General features: G+C 41.2%; 2 protein-coding genes across 3 annotated transcripts in view; both read right to left on the bottom strand.

Moving 5' to 3' along the window:
- Positions 1–5,489, bottom strand: part of LOC111972127 (AP-3 complex subunit delta-1-like) — a 56,582-nt gene extending 51,093 nt beyond the window's left edge. The window contains 1 exon segment of the mRNA XM_023998990.1: positions 5,206–5,489. Coding sequence (XP_023854758.1) covers positions 5,206–5,301 — 96 coding nt within the window. The 5' untranslated portion in view covers positions 5,302–5,489.
- Positions 5,490–8,323: 2,834 nt separating this feature from the next.
- LOC111972128 (hepatoma-derived growth factor-related protein 2) lies at positions 8,324–17,312 on the bottom strand. Of its 2 annotated transcripts, none has more exons than XM_070446129.1 (16): positions 17,071–17,312; positions 16,305–16,381; positions 15,509–15,647; positions 11,471–11,662; positions 11,237–11,356; positions 11,085–11,159; positions 10,761–10,947; positions 10,590–10,674; positions 10,194–10,473; positions 9,968–10,086; positions 9,797–9,864; positions 9,559–9,629; positions 9,288–9,389; positions 9,001–9,157; positions 8,673–8,793; positions 8,324–8,510 (listed from the first exon to the last, which is right to left on the bottom strand). In XM_070446129.1, the coding sequence occupies exons 1-16, from the start codon at positions 17,140–17,142 to the stop codon at positions 8,411–8,413; spliced, it is 1,965 nt and encodes a 654-aa protein (XP_070302230.1). In that variant the 5' UTR covers positions 17,143–17,312; the 3' UTR covers positions 8,324–8,410. The 2 variants fall into 2 exon arrangements, with proteins under 2 accessions (XP_070302230.1, XP_023854759.1); XM_023998991.2 differs by having other exon boundaries at positions 9,968–10,104.
- Positions 17,313–17,963: the final 651 nt, after the last annotated feature.

The raw sequence follows: 17,963 nt of genomic DNA on the forward strand, positions 1-17,963 counted from the left end.
CTGCCAAAGGTGCTTCAACAAAGTACTGAGTAAAGGGTCTGAATACTTATGTAAAATGTGATCGTTCAGTTTTTTTATTTGTAATAAAATTAGCAAAAGTCTATAAACCTGTTTTTCTTTTAGCATTATGGGGTATTGTGTATAGATTGAGGGATTTAAAAAAAATGTGTTATCCATTTTAAAATAAGTCTAACGTAACAAAATGTGGAAAAAGGGAAGTGGTCTGAATGCTTTCCAAATGCACTGTACAAGCTCCTGAGTGGCGCAGCGGTCTAAGGCACTGCATCTCAGTGCTAGAGGCGTCACTACTAGAGATCGACCGATTATGATTTTTCAACGCCAATACCGATACCGATTATTGGAGGACCAAAAAAAGCAGATACCGATTAATCGGACAATTGTTTTATTTTATTTGTAATAATGACAATTACTAAATTAATAAAAAGCTAACGTTTAAGTTCCTTGCTCAGAACATGAGAACATATAAAAGCTGGTGGTTCCTTTTAACATGAGTCTTCAATATTCCCAGGTAAGAAGTTTTAAGTTGTAGTTATTATAGGAATTATAGGACTATTTCTGTCTATACCATTTGTATTTCATATACCTTTGACTATTGGATGTTCTTATTAGGCACTTTAGTATTGCCAGTGTAACATTATAGCTTCCGTCCCTCTCCTCGCTTCTTACCTGGGAATATTGAAGACTCATGTTAAAAGGAACCACCAGCTTTCATATGTTCTCATGTTCTGAGCAAGGAACTTAAACGTTAGCTTTTTTACATGGCACATATTGCACTTTTACTTTCTTCTCCAACACTTTGTTTTTGCATTATTTAAACCAAATTGAACATGTTTCATTATTTATTTGAGGCTAAATTGATTTTATTGATGTATTATATTAAGGTAAAAGAAAAGTGTTAATTCAGTATTGTTGTAATTGGTATTACAAATAAAAAATATTTATAAAAAAATAAAAAATAAATAAAATTAATCGGCCAATTAATCGGTATCGGCTTTTTTTGGTCCTCCAATAATCGGTATCGGCGTTGAAAAATCATAATTGGTTGACCTCTACTAGACATTTCAATTAAATTAATTCCCCAATCAAATACCTTCATCGATACCACAAAAACACGACATCTTTTTACACCAATCTGGCAACCCTCATAAAACCCGACACAGCACCAGTATCCCAAAGTATTAAGCAAAAACAAGCATATAAAACAGCATTGGCATTAATAAATAAAATAAATAATACATAAAGCTACTATTATATTATACTAATTTCGGTGACAACCTTGGTTGATTAAAAATATTGGGTTGTTAACACATTTGTTATAAATGAAGTCGCACAAAAATGTGTGTATTATCACACGAATTAAACCACACAAACAAACAAAATCTGCTGAAATACTTTTTGTACATATTTGCACAAATTGAGTGTGAGATTATGAAACAAAATGGCAGAAATACTTTGAAAACAGCTACTGCAGCATTTATTTTACAATAAATATGATCCTACTTGACTATTTTTATTCACAAATGCCAGTGAAATTTTCGCACTGTGGATCTCTGACCACCTGCCAACGTGGGTGGTGAAATAGCCACGCCAATGTCAAAATATACCCACATTTGGCAGGTGTAAAATTTAGGCCCTGATTCAGATCCAATTGAAAAATTTGTAATAGTTGTTCTAGAGCCAAGACCTACATTTCTACAGCACAACAAGTTCTAAAGGAGGTATAGGGAAACAGTGGAGAGAACTTCAGACACTATTTTTAATCAGGGGACATGAATAGGCAAATAAAATACCTGCCATACTTGTTAGTGTTACATATTGTCTTCTAAAATCTGGGATTTAATGTCAATTGCATTCAGTGTGCCTTCACACCTTCCTAGATCTGCTTGCCTTCAAAACGAGGGACCGACAGAATAGATGGATCGGTGTTATTTCCCTCAGCATATATGCGTAAAGTAAATAGAGTGTCCATGAGAAACCTTGGGCAGGCCAGGAGAGAACACCCAATTAATATTTTAGTGAGTTGTCCACTGTTGGCTGGGTAACCACCTTATCTAGGTATGTGGGGTTGGGTTACACAAAGGGGAATACATTAGGACCCGAATCAAAAGATCATGGCTTAGTAGAGTGGTGAAATAGAGTCAAAGCTATTATGCTTTGTATGTCTGTCTAAGCAATGGACAAAATCATGACAAAGCATGAACTTTCTTTTGCCAGATAACTGCCAGGGCATATTAGCACTCAGTGGCCACCACAACTCTGCTGAAACCAGAAGCAGTGACCAATCAAGGTGTGTATAAAAATAACCCAAGATAGACAACTTGAAATGTTAGAACAGGTAAGCTCTAGATATCACACCTAGGCCTAAATTTCATTCCCAAGTCAACATTTCTTAGTAGGCCTGGTCATGCTCACTCTGCTGCTTAAGAGCATTCAGCTATAAAATACTCCCTATGTCCTAGCTACTGACTGACATCATTTTATTGAATGGTGGCAATATACTCAGCATAACAGCATAATGGTCTCTGCTAAGTGACATAATTTCTTAAACCTAAGGAATTCATTCTGGAGTAACTTCTTCCTCCAAACCTCATCCTAACAACAGTGCACTCTATTGGACTACAAGGTAAAACGCTGTCGACCCACTCTGTGATGATCTAGCCTAATTAGCCAAACACCTTCACTGACATCATTCTGAAAACACTGGGGCAACACCCATGAAGACAGGAGCACTTCTACCTACCATAAAAGCTGTCAGTACGTCACAGGGAACTGTATACAGTTGAAGTCGGAAGTTTACATACATGGGAAAATCAAGAGAAATCACAGAAAAAAGTGTAGACCTCCACAAGTCTGGTTCATCCTTGGGAGCAATTTCCAAACGCCTGAAGGTACCACATCCATCTGTACAAACAATAGTACACAAGTATAAACACCATGGGACCGCTCAGAAAGGAGACGTGTTCTGTCTCCTAGAGATGAACGTACTTTGGTACGAAAAGTGCAAATCAATCCCAGAACAACAGCAAAGGACCTTGTGAAGATGCTGGAGGAAACAGGTACAAAAGTATCTATATCCACAGTAAAACGAGTCCTATATTGACATAACCTGAAAGGCCGCTCAGCAAGGAAGAAGCCACTGCTCCATAACCGCCATAAAAAAGCCAGACTACGGTTTGCAACTGCACATGGGGACAAAGATCGGACTTTTTGGAGAAATGTCCTCTGGTCTGATGAAACAAATATATAACTGTTTGGCCATAATGACCATTGTTATGTTTGGAGGAAAAAGGGGAAGGCTTGCAAACCGAAGAACACCATCCCAACCATGAAGCACGGGGGTGGCAGCATCATGTTGTGGGGGTGCTTTGCTGCAGGAGGGACTGCTGCACTTCACAAAATAGATGGCATCATGACGAAGGAAAATTGTGGATATATTGAAGCAACATCAAGACATCAGTCAGGAAGTTCAAGCTTGGTTGCAAATGGGTCTTCCAAATGAACAATGACCCCAAGCATACTTCCAAAGTTGTGGCAAAATGGCTTAAGGACAACAAAGTCAAGGTATTGGAGTGGCCATCACAAAGCCCTGACCTAAATCCTATTGAACATTTGTGGGCAGAACTGAAAAAGTGTGTGCGAGCAAGGAGGCCTACAAACCTGACTCAGTTACACCAGCTTTGTCAGGAGGAATGGGCCAAAATTCACCCAATTTATTGTGGGAAGCTTGTGGAAGGCTACCCGAAACATTTGACCCGAAACATTGACCCAAGTTAAACAATTTAAAGGCAATGCTACCAAATACTAATTGAGTGTATGTAAACTTCTGACCCACTGGGAATGTGATGAAAGAAATAAAAGCTGAAATAAAATCATTCTCTCTGCTATTATTCTGACATTTCACATTCTTAAAATAAAGTGGTGATCCTAACTGACCTAAGACAAGGAATTTTTACTAGGATTAATTGTCAGGAATTGTGAAAAACTGAGTTTAAATTTAACTGGCTAAGGTGTATGTAAACTTCCGACTTCAACTGTATCAACCGTTATTTTGGCTGTGCCCGTTAAGGAAATATTTGTGTAAACCTTTTCTTGTATGAATATTCAAGTTTTCCAAACCACATTGAATATCTTCTGACGTTGCTGTTCAGTATACATAACTAGTATAATCTACAACCACCATATTACTAAAGCATGATTATGACATTAGTGTGTGAATTTATATAAGCCCATCATCGGGTGATCTGTCTGACTTCTTGAATATCAGTTCACTTTATCTGCATACCTGTACAAATAACATTTATTTAAATTGGAGAAAGTGTGGTAGCTTACGGGTAAATTAAATGGGAACGTTTTTCAGTCTAGGCTGTCAGAGGTGTGTGGAAGAAGCATCCTTTCGTCCACCTATGCAACGTCACTGACTGACGCTGTAGAGGCCTACAAAATAAAATCGCCTTCTAGATCTTGTTTGCATGTCTCTGTTATTTGTATTAATGCAATAGAAGGCCATTATACGCAAAAGTAACTTTTTTACTACTGCCCGTTAGCAAATAAATGAAGAGAATATAGTGCTGAACAAGACAGATGTGTTATCATTCCGCGCATCATCACCAGCTGAGGTGTATAAGCTTGGCTAGTTAGTTTCCTAGCTGTCACTTGCTAGCTAGTTAACTAAAATTTGAATGGTTGTACGGCACATTATCGGTCAAGGTGATCACCTGAAACCACCTGCCACGAGGAGTAACAGGGTAGCGTTTCACCACCAGTAAGAAGTAGACTCGTGCAAGACCGGCCAACACGATTCGAAGGGGCGATGAAACCTAACGTTACCGTTATCAAACTAATGTTAGTTAGCTAGTCATATGACGATTATTATTGAGTAATGACAGTTAACGAGTTGACTAATTGGACAGCTAGTTGTTATTCGTGAATTTACAACTCAGTCTTGGTTAACTTGTTATATAACGTTACATATTTTCATTGTAATTTATCTGCATATGTGGATAGCAGCTAACTAGGAATAGCATATTACAGCTGTGCAGAAAGCTAACGTTGGAAAGGCCATCAAATAGTATAGTAGGTGATCTGGCTAACGTTAGCTATTTTGCAATGAGATGTGTTACACGAATGTTTACTTACTGACAGTGTGAAATCAGACAATAACGAAAACACAGTTAATCGTTTTACCTCATCTTCCTTGTGATTCCTAATGCCACGTACTAAATCTTGAAGGTTTTTATCGAACATCCGATCGATGCTCCCTTTAACAATCTTCAACGCCATGGCTGTTGGCTAACTTTTGTCGCTTCTGTCCTCGGGGACAAAATAGACGTCTTTTGGGTGCGAACCGGTCCGCAAGACAGTCTCTCATCCACCCGGGTATTGTCTTTCCGTGATTCGTAACTGTTTATTAATCCCAGCCAGAGAAGGCGAGGCCAGATGGGGCGTCCTGTACTCCACTGACAAAATGGCGTCTAAAGTCAGCTGACTGGTTGTATTCATGTGGAATTCTCATTATGGAAATCAATTAAATGAAAGATATACGTCTAGTACGCAGTTTAATGTGAATGGATGATAATTATTTTCCGGTCATATTCTCTATGCAAAATGCAATTATTCCCCAAGTTTGTCAGTGTGTCAATGTCCAATTTTTGCACAGTATGTAGCCTTTGACCTACCTGACTTTTTTTTGCCACAGCAATCTCAATGAGCATTATGCATGACAGCACAAACACATGTAAAAATATGGCAATTCATTTGTTATATAACTTGCATAAATATATATTACATCATAAAAAAACTATTTCACACCGCTGACCAGTCTAAAAATGCACTAGCGAGCATAGGCCCATATACAATGCATTTGGAAAGTATTCAGACCCCTTGACTTTTTCCAAATTGTGTTACTTTACAGCCTTATTCTAAAATGGATTACACCATTCCCCGACCCCCCCCTCATCAATCTACACACAATAACACATGACGAAAACAAGTTTCGATTTTTTAGCAAATTTATATACACACACACACACACATATATATAAATAAACTGAAAACATTTACATAAGTATTCAGACCCTTTTTCAGTACTTTGTTGAAGCACCTTTGGCAGTGATTACAGCCTCAAGTCATCTTGGGTATGACGCTACAAGCTTGGCACACCTGTATTTGGGGAGTTTCTCCCATTCTTCTCTGCAGATCCTCAAGTTCTGTCAGGCTGGATGGGGAGCGTCGCTGCACAGCTATTTTCAGGCCTCTCCAGAGATGTTCAACTGGGTTCAAGTCCGGGCTCTGGCTGGGCCACTCAAGGACATTGAGACTTGTCCCGAAGCCACTCCTGCATTGTTTTGGCTGTGTGCTTATGGTTGTTGCCCTGTTGGAACGTGAACCTTCGCCCAGTCTGAGGTCCTGAGCAGTTTATCAAGATTTCTCTGTACTTTGCTCCATTCGTCTTTCCCTCGATCCTGACTTGTCTCCCATTCTCTGCCGCTGAAAAGCATCCCCACAGCATGATGCTGCCACCACAATGCTTTAGCGTAGGGATGGTGCCAGGTTTCCTCCAGACGTGACACTTGGCATTCAGGCCAAAGAGTTCAATCTTGGTTTCATCAGACAAGAGAATCTTGTTTCTCATGGTCTGAGAGTCCTTTAGGTGCCTTTTGGAAAACTCCAAGCGGGCTTGCATGTGCCTTTTACTTAAGAGTGGCTTCCGTCTGGCCACTCCATAAAGGCTTGATTGGTGGAGTGCTGCTGAGATGGTTGTCCTTTTGGACGGTTCTCACATCTCCACAAAGGAACTCCGGCGCTCTGTCAGAGTGACCATCGGGTTTTTGGTTTACTCCATGACCAATGCCCTTCTCCGATTGCTCAGTTTGGCCGGGCGGACAGCTCTAGGAAGAGTCTTGGTGGTTCCAAACTTCTCCCATTTAAGAATAATGGAAGCCACTGTGTTCTTGGGGACCTTCAATGCTGCAGACATTTTTTGGTACTCTTCCCCAGATCTGTTCCTTGAAACAATCCTGCCTCAACACTATGGACAATTCCTTCGACCTCATGGCTTGGTTTTCGCTCTGACATGCACTGTCAACTGTGGGATCTTCTATAGACAGGTGTTTACCTTCCCAAATCATGTCCAATCAATTTAATTTACCACAGGTGGACTCCAATCAAGTAGTAGAAACATCAAGGATGATCAATCAAAACAGGATGCACCTGAGCTCAATTTGAATTTCATAGCTAAGGGTCAGAATACCTAGGTAAATAAGGTTATTTTATTTCTAAAAATCAGTTTCCGCTTTGCTATTATGGGGTATTGTGTGTAGATTGAAAATATTTAAGCAATTTTAGAATAAGGCTGTAATGTAACAAAATTTGAAAAAAGGGAAGGGGTCTGAATACTTTCCAAATGCACTCTTATTCACTGCAATTCCTCATCCCAAGCCTGGTTACAAGGGTTGTAATGTGTAGTTATTACACCAGTCACACCCCAACCCAACTGGATTTTTATTATGGGAATATGGGACTTCCATGAAGTACCATGTGATGACATGCTGCCTTCGATAACAGAAGTGTTCAGACTAGGACCACCATGCTGAGATTTTTATTCAACGATACAAATGATTTTACCAATTTACATAGCACTAAAAACACTTCCAAAGTATGTATGACAAGCAAATGCCAAATGGGCTCCAGCTACATGGGATATGGACAACTTCTGATTAAGATCATATTGTTCACTCTGTACACAATGTATATTATCCCATTCAATAGGCAAGTTATTGAAAGCAGATGGAGAAGACACGATGACAGGGTGAATAGTTCCACAAGTCAAAAGTTGTTGCAATTTCAGAAAACATACTTGTTATAAAAAAGTAGGTGGACCTTAGTTGGAAAACATGTGATGTGATTATGTTCAATGGCTTTAGATTTTCATGTTGAGACTGAATTAATAAGAAATGACCAGATAAGAAAAATATTCATAACCAACGGTCAAGACACCCATACTTGTCCAACACACATTAGCCTTCTCTAGGTTCTCTATCAGCTCCAATATTTTTCTCAAAGCCAACAGATGCCTTGAATCACGTGACATGCAATTACTGCAGAACATTCATCACAAGGCTCCTCTTTTCCCCCTAAATTTCCTGTTAGAAGTGCTAAAAATTGAATCTTTCAATATACATACAATATGAAAGACCAAAGTTAGAGTTCATGTGGGAGAATAATAAAGCAAAGTAGCTTTGTGTGGGGGGGGGGAGATTGGGGACAGGCCAAGGTGTCGTATAAAAGGAAAAATAAAATTGTGAACAACAAAGGGGTCAGCACAGCGCCATGTATCCAGGACGAGACTAATGAGCTGTTAGCTGTGTTAAACAATTGTGCTCCATTTTCTTCAGCTCTCTATTGCTGGCGGTTCAGTCTCTGCAGAGAGAGCGTGGTACGTTTCATCATCAGTGTGCGTCTGCTGCTCAGTAGGACTATCAGGACTGGGCCTACCATGGAGAAGAGACAAGACTTCAGAACTAGAGCTACATATCTTTGTGATGGTGGCATGGTACCAATTAGCAGAGCAATATTACTATGGACACATTGAACAAATATTAGCAGAAATAAAGGAAGTACACCAAGATGTGACATAGGAGAATATTATTTACCTGTTGGGGCTTGAAGCCACACGCTCATCATTCTCTACCTGGACCGGTGACTTTGGGGTATCCTCTAACTCAGTACATTCCTTTTTCTGGACTTCTGATTCCCCATTCACAGGCATTACATCTGATAACAAGTAATGCAAAATCAATATACTGGCTACAAATGATGGACCTTTCATTTCATTGTTAGCTACACACGGCAAAATAAAAGTCTGAATTATTATCATTATTAAAGAGTAATATCCTGAGGATGAAAATTAAGGAGAATGTGAGAACAGTAAAGAAGAAGTCCATCAGTTGTGATCGTAAAAGTATGGGCTGAGAGAATTACCAGAATTTTGTGTCTCCTTCCCATCCTCTTCCTGCTCTTTTCCCTCAGCTTTGTGTTTACTTGGCATTTCAGACTTGACCACAAACTGACCCTTTAACTTGTTGTAGACCTGGCTGGCCTTTTCCATAACGGCACTGCTTGCCTTGTATCGACGGATCTACAGTAAGACAAACATCAATCAGAACAACAGCGTGGATCACAAGGGCCAGAAAACAAGAGAGATAATGAAATGTACACAGCGGCTCTATAAAGTTAACTTTCATTCAGGGGTTTAGACGGAAAGGCACCTTTTTAAGTGTGGCGATAACATCAGAGTTCTTCTGCAGGATGTGGCTGGTGACCGGCACAGCTTCGAGCTCTGCCAGGGCCAGTAGACAGCGCTCTATGTCCTGCAGAGCAGACATAACATGATAGAATACCACAATGTGCAAGTAACCCTTAATTGGTAAACAAAAAAATTATATACCTCATGCCACTTGTCATGCTGCTTGTAAAATCCCAACTATGTGATAATAACTTTTTTGTTGGCAATGAATGGAGCCCCTTATGTTTACTCACTGGGTTGTCCACTTTCAGCGCAAACTTGATGTCCGTGTGCAGCTTCTGCAGCTTTTCGTCTGGGGTTGGCTCTGTGCAGACAAAAAGACAAGGAGTGAGGACATAAAGTTGATATTATCTGGCTCTGGCACTGTATCGGACCAACCGTTTGTCACAATATGAGACTATGCAAATGAGTTTCCCATATGCATGCTTTCCAAATGGACATGGTGAATTGGGAGTAACATTGAGCGTTGACCTTTTTTCTTCTCTACTTTCCTCTCGGGAGGTCTCTCGGGTTTGCGTTTGGGCTTGTCAGGCTTGGACCTGAGGGAGAGAGATCAGTGATCTGTGTGAATTTATATTTAATGAAGATATCTAATGTGATCTGTACTCTAATCTTTTGTCTGGTTCAGCCATGTGCATTTACCTCCCTCTGGGCCTCTCTTCTGACCGCTGGGCTCGCTTTTCCTTCTCTTCTTTCTCCTTTTTGCCTTTACCATGATCTCTCTCTTTCTTTGTTCTCCCTTTCTTCTGGCTGTCTGAACGCTTTGCAGATTTTTTCACCTGATTATGGTTAAAATGTTCAACAAATCTATTCTAGATACAAAAACAAACAAATGTCCACTCTTTACACAGTCTTCCATGCTAGTTACCTCAGGTCCAGAGTCGGAGTCGGAGGGGGCGGGGATGGGTGGCGGTGGAGGTTTCTTGGACTTCTTCAGTGGGTGATCATCTACACCCTCATCTGAGCTGTTTTCACCACTGCTCTTTCCCTTCTCCTTGTCCTTCTTTCTCTGCTCATCTTCTTCCTTCTCCCTCTCCCGATACTTGAGGATCTCCTCTGCCTGCTCCTTCTTCCGGCGTTCCTCTAGCTCTTTCCGACGCTCCTCATCTCTCTTTTTCCAGTCACTGACGCGGTCAGGCTCACTGTCGCTATAGTACACAGTATAGGATATCATTCATAATGTACTAATTTATTGATACAAGTCATTTATAAATGTATTAACATAGCACACAACCAATGTGGAACAGACTAGAGCCATGCTGACCTGTCGCTGTCAGAGGAAGATGGCGGTGCTCTGGCCTGGGCAGCTTTGGGTTTCCGTCCACCACGAGGCTTTGGCAGAGGCTTCTCTGATTGGGACAAATGGCAAAGAGGGTTATGCAGTGACAAATACAGTTATCATACACTGTGTAATACCAGACATTATAGCTCTCACCTTTCTTGCGCGCTTGAGGGGCCTTCCGTGGAGGTGGCTGTGGCTCTGAGTCAGAGTCGGATTTGGAGCCAGACTGAGATTCGGATCCAGACAGAGCAGGCCGTGGCTTCTCATCTTCTGAGTCACTGCCCCCTTTCTTCTTGTCCGACTGAGACCCAGAGTCAGAGTCTGAGTCAGACACCGCCTTCTACACCAGCCCACAGAGAGAAACAGAGAGAGATAAAAACACAATGAGAGAACCAGCAGTCACTGAAACACAAAACAGTGCTTTATCTACTCAGCTCCCAGGACTGTTTGACACCTGAAGGGCGTCCATTTCCTCACCTTCTTCCCTTTGCCACCTCCAGCCTTCTTCCCACTGCCACGGCCTGCTGCCGCCTTCTTCTCTGGGGTGAAGTCCTACAGGGGCAAACAAACAAGACCCCATCAATTAATATTGTCATGCTAGTGTACAACGTGTGCATGTGTCAACTGACCTGGTCACTGTTCTTTCCAGAGTCCGAGTCAGAAGGGGAAGGTTCTGGCTCAGAGGGTGAGCCACTCTCCTCTCCATCCCTGTCACTGGACGAACCCCGGGCCTTCTTCACAGGGGGGCGCTGAATGAAAGATAGAACAGAGATGTTATATTATAACAGAGGCACATCTAAGCAACAGTTTTGTTCAGAGGGCATTAAAATCCCAAAACACTAAAATTATAATTTTGCAATCACCTTGGCAGCAGGGGCCTTCCTCTTGACCACTCCTCCACCACTGCCGCCACCACCTCCTCGATCCTCACTTCCTGAGTCAGAATCTACCTCACTTCCTGAATCTGCCTTACTGGGCACCACTGCCTCCTTGTCATCCTCTGCATCACTTCCTGCTGCATCATCATTAGCTTCACTGCCAGACGAGCTGGCAGGCTAGGGTGTGAATGGGGAGATGAGTCAAATCAATGTTTATCACATGCATAGGATACAGCATGTATAAACAGGACAGTGAAAAGCTTAATTGCAAGCACTCCTCATCAATGCAGAAATAGTAAGTCATATAAAAAAAATAAACCATTATGAATAAGATTGAAACACACACACGGTTGGTACCAGTACTCATATCAATGTCAGGAGTACTGGTGTCAGTTGAGGTAAAGCTATATAAATGAGGTAAATTATAAAAAATGGTATATGTGTAAACAGGTTAAAGGGACTGAGCAGAAAATAATATAAAAGAACAGTAGCAGCGAGTATGGTGACTGTATGTGTGGTTGTGTGTAGTTTGCAAGTGTCAGTCAGGGATGCAAACTGGTGAGGGCCCAAAAGGGCGACAAATGGTGTTTGCACGGTAACGCACAAAAAGATCCATGTGAAGTGCAAGAACGTTTGCTTATTTTCAGAGAATAACAAGTACATGATACACATTTGAAAATAGTGTCCTGGGGTAGAGTTAGGCTCTTTGGTCTGGGTTTAAGGTTTATTATGACATGTAATGATAATTTTAGTCTCCCCAGACAGGAATAGGTCAGTCTTCAATGCACCCGACAAGTTGTTCTATAGAGGTGCATAAAGAAAAGTAAAACACAAATCCTGTCTCACATCTAATACATTGCAAGGTGCTTTCAGTGTTAAAATACAATAACTTATATACATAAACACAATTACACAGGGCTCTAATATGACATTGTTTACAAGGAGTACTTCAGCACAATCAAAGCATTTGAAGAAGAGTATTTTAATAAGAAATTACTAAACGTTATTGAATAAAAAGGTTTTTGGAATGTTCTAAGCTCAATTAGGCATACTGTACAGTGGCAAGAAAAAGTATGAACCCGTTGGAATTACCTGGATTTCTACATAAATTGGTCATAAAAATGTTCTGATCATCTCAGTCACAACAAGACAGTCTGCTTAAACTAATAAAAAACAATTATAAATGTTCATGACTTTATTGAACAGTGTAAACATTCACAGTGCAGGGTAGAAAAACTGAACCTTTGGATTTAATAACTGGTTGACCCTCAGTTGGCAGCAATAACCTCAACCAAACGTTTTCTGTAGTTACGGATCAGTCCTGCACAACGGTCAGGAGGAATTTTGGACCATTCCTCTTTACAACACTGTTTCAGTTCAGCAATATTCTTGGGATGTCTGGTGTGAACCGCTCTCGAGGTCATGCCACAGCATCTCAATCGGGTTGAGGTCATGGCTCTGACTGGGCCACTCTAGTAGGTGTATTTTCTTCTGTTGAAGCCATTCTGTTGTTGATTTACTTCTGTGTTTTGGGTCGTTGTCCTGTTGCATCACCCAACTTCTGTTGAGCATCAATTGGCAGACAGAGAGCCTTACATTCTCCTGCAAAATGTCTTGATAAACATGGGAATTCATTTTTCCGTCAATGATAGCAAGCTGTCCAGGCCCTGAGGCAGCAAAGCAGCCCAAACCATGATGCTCCCGCCACCATACTTTCCAGATGGGATGAGGTTTTGAAGTTGGTGTGCCGTGCCTTTTTCTCACCACACATAGTGTTGCGTGTTCCCTCCAAACAACTCAACAGTAGTTTTATCTGTCCACAGAATATTTTGACAGTAGCACTGTGGACGTTCAGCAATGTTTTTTTGGACAGCAGTGTCTTCTTCCGTGGTGTCCTCCCATGAACACCATTCTTGTTTAGTGTTTTACGTATCGTAGACTTGTCAACAGAGAGGTTAGCATGTTCCAGAGATTTATTTAAGTCTTTAGCTGACACTCTAGGATGCTTCATAACCTCATTGAACATTCTGTGCTGTGCTCTTGCAGTCATCTTTGCAGGACGGCCACTCCTACGGAGAGTAGCAACAGTGCTGAACTTTCTCCATTTATAGACAATTTGTCTTACCGTGGACTGATGAACATCAAGGCGTTCAGAGATACTTTTGTAACCCTTTCCAGCTCTGTGCAAGTCAACAATTCTTAATCTTAGGTCTTCTAAGATCTCTTTTGTTCGAGGCATGGTTCACATCAGGCAATGCTTCTTGTGAATAGCAAACTCATATATTGAAAGTGTTTTTTATATTGCAGGGCAGCTCTAACCAACATCTGCAATCTCATCTCATTGATTGGACTCCCAAGTTAGCTGACTCCTGACTCCAATTAGCTTTCACATACTTTTCCCAACCTACACTGAATGTTTAAATGACTTATTCAATATAGACAAGAAAAATACAATAATTTGTATTATTAGTTTAAGCACACTGTCTATTGTTGTGACTGAAGATCAGATCACATTTTCCCCCAATTTTTTGTAGAAATCCAGGTAATTCCAAAGGGTTCACATACCTTTTCTTGCAACTGTACACTCAAATAGAAGTCACTTAGGTGAGACAAAAATGTTCAGCTGCCCCTTTAAGGGCTGGAGGTTCTCGTGGTAACAGTGGAGAATCTCAGACATCTAACAGTTGCATCAAATGCAAACTGACATTGAAAAATAACCTAGCCTGTGAACGAAAGGATGTAAATAGGCAAGAAAGCCTCCAGTATTTATGCTGCAGTAGTTTATGTGTCGGGGGCTAGGGTCAGTCTGTTATATCTGGAGAATTTCTCCTGTCTTATCTGGTGTCCTGTGTGAATTTAAGTATGCTCTCTCTAATTCTCTCTTTCTCTCTCTCGGAGGACCTGAGCCCTAGGACCATGCCTCAGGACTACATGGCCTGATGACTCCTTGCTGCCCCCAGTCCACCTGGCCGTGCTGCTGCTCCAGTTTCAACTGTTTTGCCTGCGGCTATGGAACCCTGACCTGCTCACCGGACGTGCTACCTGTCCCAGACCTGCTGTTTTCAACTCTCTAGAGACAGCAGGAGCATTAGAGATACTCTGAATGATCGGCTATGAAAAGCCAACTGACATTTACTCCTGAGGTGCTGACCTGTTGCACCCTCGACAACTACTGTGATTATTATTATTCGACCCTGCTGGTCATCTATGAACATTTGAACATCTTGGCCATGTTCTGTTATAATCTCCACCTGGCACAGCCAGAAGAGGACTGGCCACCCCTCATAGCCTACTTCCTCTCTAGGTTTCTTCCTAGGTTCTGGCCTTTCTAGGGAGTTTTACCTAGCCACCGTGATTCTACACCTGCATTGCTTGCTGTTTGGGGTTTTAGGCTGGGTTTCTGTACAGCACTTTGTGACATCAGCTGATGTAAGAAGGGCTTTATAAATAAATTTGATACGAAACAAGGTCAAAGTCACACTTTAGTAGACTTTCTGTTAAATCCGGTCAGCTTCTATGCCTGTATTCTTCTAAAATGTGTATCTATGAGAAACAACCTTTAGATCCACACGATTCACGTGGATGGCCTATTTTGAGAACAAAATGCCGAATATCGCCGAAAAGCGACGAGTCTGCTACCCTGGTCATTGTATGTGTGTATAGTCATTTCAGATAGTCCATGTGTGATTAGTTGTTCATCAGTCGTATTGCTTGGAGGACGAAGCTGCCTCGAACCCTGTTGGTCTGAGACCTAATGCTCCGTTACCGCTTATAAGTGATTGTTGAAGAACATGTGATACCGAGTGCTGACCGAGCAGATAATAACACCAACAGGGAGCTGCATAGTACTGTAATCTATCACATCCTAAACTGAGGCCTGAGGCACTTTTTAGGGGAATGAGTCTGATCTAAATGGATCCAAAGTGCACAGCAAAAGAGAAAACAGGGGTAACAGCACTCAGTTGTAGCTGGTCAGTATTAGAGAAACGGTATTGAGTTGGACTTCTGATAAGATGTACTTACTGCAGGAGCACTATAGGAGGCGTGAGGGTTGTTCTGGATTTCCCACAAGCCCTCGTTGAAGCCCTTTCTTTTATTAGGTTTCCCAAAGCGCTCACTGTGCTTCTCATAGGCAAAAAGGTCCTTTGGCGCAAGGAATGCTCTGAGGAAGAGAGAGCATGATTTGATAACACATTACTTTATATTGCGACAGTATTTACGAGACTTTAATTCTGAGTCACTAAATTAAAAAGCCAATACCTGGCAGAGACAAACTCCATGCTTACCAGGTAGATGACACGGAGTTTCTGCATGATGTGAAAGCCATGAACTGGCAACAAACTACAGTACTGACAGTTATTTTGCCACCTAGTGGTGGTTTAAGAATAGTCCATCTGCTATCTTGCAAAACTACTGCTGTACGACCAAAACACTAAACTTTTCACACACACACAAATGGACCTAGATCCCTTACAACATAAACCAGTTATGAAAAACTCATGAATGGGTTTCAAAAGTTTAAAATAAGTTAAAGAAAATATAGTGCATCAACAAACATGGAGGACACATGTCCACAGAAATATGAGTGTCGATACTTCAAGTAAACATACAACACATTAGGTAGCTGTGGACAACAAGATAAACAGAACCAGCTGGAAAATAAATACAAATCAAAATGTATTTTTGCATCAATCTCAATATATATATATATAAAAAACGGATCTAATAAAGGACAATGGTGAATGTAATATACCACAGTTTCAAGTCCATCCTGAGATTCCCATCCTGCTATTCTAAATCAAACAGACACAGCACTTACGTTTCATGGGTCCCAAAGAAGAAGATAGGGATTTTATTGGGAGGGGGTTTCACTGCCCCATCTGCGACATCCTCAATCTAGAAGAACGAGAACCACACAACAAAAACAAAAGTGTGAGAGACATCCAAACTAGGTACAGGAGAGAATATATATTCACTGCTCTTTGTAGTCTGATCCTCAAGTCAAGTTGTGAAAATGAGGAAAGGAAGGTTGGAAATAAGTAGACAATATTGTGGCCTTGTCTGAAACCTTCACTCCAGACAGACACCTTGACTGGTACAATCTGTAGAATTTTCAAATCACAGTCAAAAATCCTGGGAAGAGGTGAACACATCAAAGTCATTTCCAGAAAAGTAAATATTTGTGTTTACTGTACCAAAAATCATCTGATTAGTTAACTAAAGCTAGGATTTTATTTTACAGGGCAGCGAGTCTGCAAATCAAACATTTCATCTTCAATCAACGGACACCAAAAAGCACAGTACAGCTAGCTACTTAGCACTGCCTGGTTGGACAAAATACATGTAGACAACACAAACATGAACGCCATTCCCCAAGTAGCCTGGTTATACTTTGCATAAAAAAGATCCAGCAACAAACATTTTGCAAACAGATTGGTAGGACAACAAAGCAGTTATATATTTCCAAGCACGAGGCAAGGCTAGCTGGCTATAATATTAGCTATGTCAGTCATTGCCAAGGATGCACAGCAAAACTCCAGCGTCCCCTCCGCCCACCCGCTTCTCTCTGGCTGCTGCTAGTTTACCCTGGCTGGCCAGTGGGGGTACCCCTTCATTTTGGCGAAGACCAGGTCTCCGGGTTGAAAATTGTGCGGCATTGTTCTGCCCCTCTGTGCAGCCTTTTCTTTCTTCTTTAGCTAACACTGGAGGTCTTTGTGCGTCGCTTCTTGGCCGTTTTCAGGCCGACACAAAACCTGCAAAACGATAAAGTTAGCTAGATAGCAAGCTAGCTTCTCAATAACGCGAGATGAGGCGGTTAACTTCACAAGAATAGCTTCCGCTAACCATGATCATCAGAGCGGAAATCCCTCCTACTAGCCACTGTAATTGGTTTAATTTCTTGTCAATCCATTCTTCAAACCAATCATATTCTACTATATGTACACTATAAATTCGATATCGTTTTCCTAAATTGACTGGCTACTAATTAGGAAATTCATACTAACATCAATACAAAAGGTTTAGAACAGAAACCAAACCTTTCTTTAGCGTGTCTTTACCAACAGATTGACAAAAATATAAAAATAACAATCGTCCGCAGTCATACAGCGAATATATGCCACCCCTAAGCGCACAGAGCTGGATGATATTTTGTATTTATTTATGGGACTCTCAATCACGGCCAGTTGTGATACAGCCTGGAATCGAACCAGGGTCTGTAGTGACACCTCTAGCACTGAGATGCAGTGCCTTAGACTGACGCGTCACTCCAGAGCCCAATATTGCCAAAATCTATATTACGCTAAATTTAACAATAAGCACCACGGATTTTTTATTTCTAGTTTGATTGTTGTAGCCATACATTTTACAATTAACAATAACCCATATTAGCAAACCCATTTAATTGGCTCCGGATTGGCGCAGGCATGGCATCTCAGTGCTAGAGGTGTCACCTGGTTCAATCCCGGGCTGTATCACA

The sequence above is a fragment of the Salvelinus sp. IW2-2015 genome, linkage group LG13, assembly GCF_002910315.2.
Source record: "Salvelinus sp. IW2-2015 linkage group LG13, ASM291031v2, whole genome shotgun sequence".
Taxonomy (NCBI): domain Eukaryota; kingdom Metazoa; phylum Chordata; class Actinopteri; order Salmoniformes; family Salmonidae; genus Salvelinus; species Salvelinus sp. IW2-2015.

Coding starts and splice junctions, on each gene's coding strand:
- LOC111972128 (XM_023998991.2), bottom strand. CDS start 17,142: ATGCCGCACAATTTTCAACCCGGAGACCTGGTCTTCGCCAAAATGAAG. Junction 11,663..15,508: donor CCTCCTATAGTGCTCCTGCA/GTAAGTACATCT, acceptor TTCACACCCTAG/CCTGCCAGCTCGTCTGGCAG. Junction 11,357..11,470: donor GGAAGGCCCCTGCTGCCAAG/GTGATTGCAAAA, acceptor TCTTTCATTCAG/CGCCCCCCTGTGAAGAAGGC.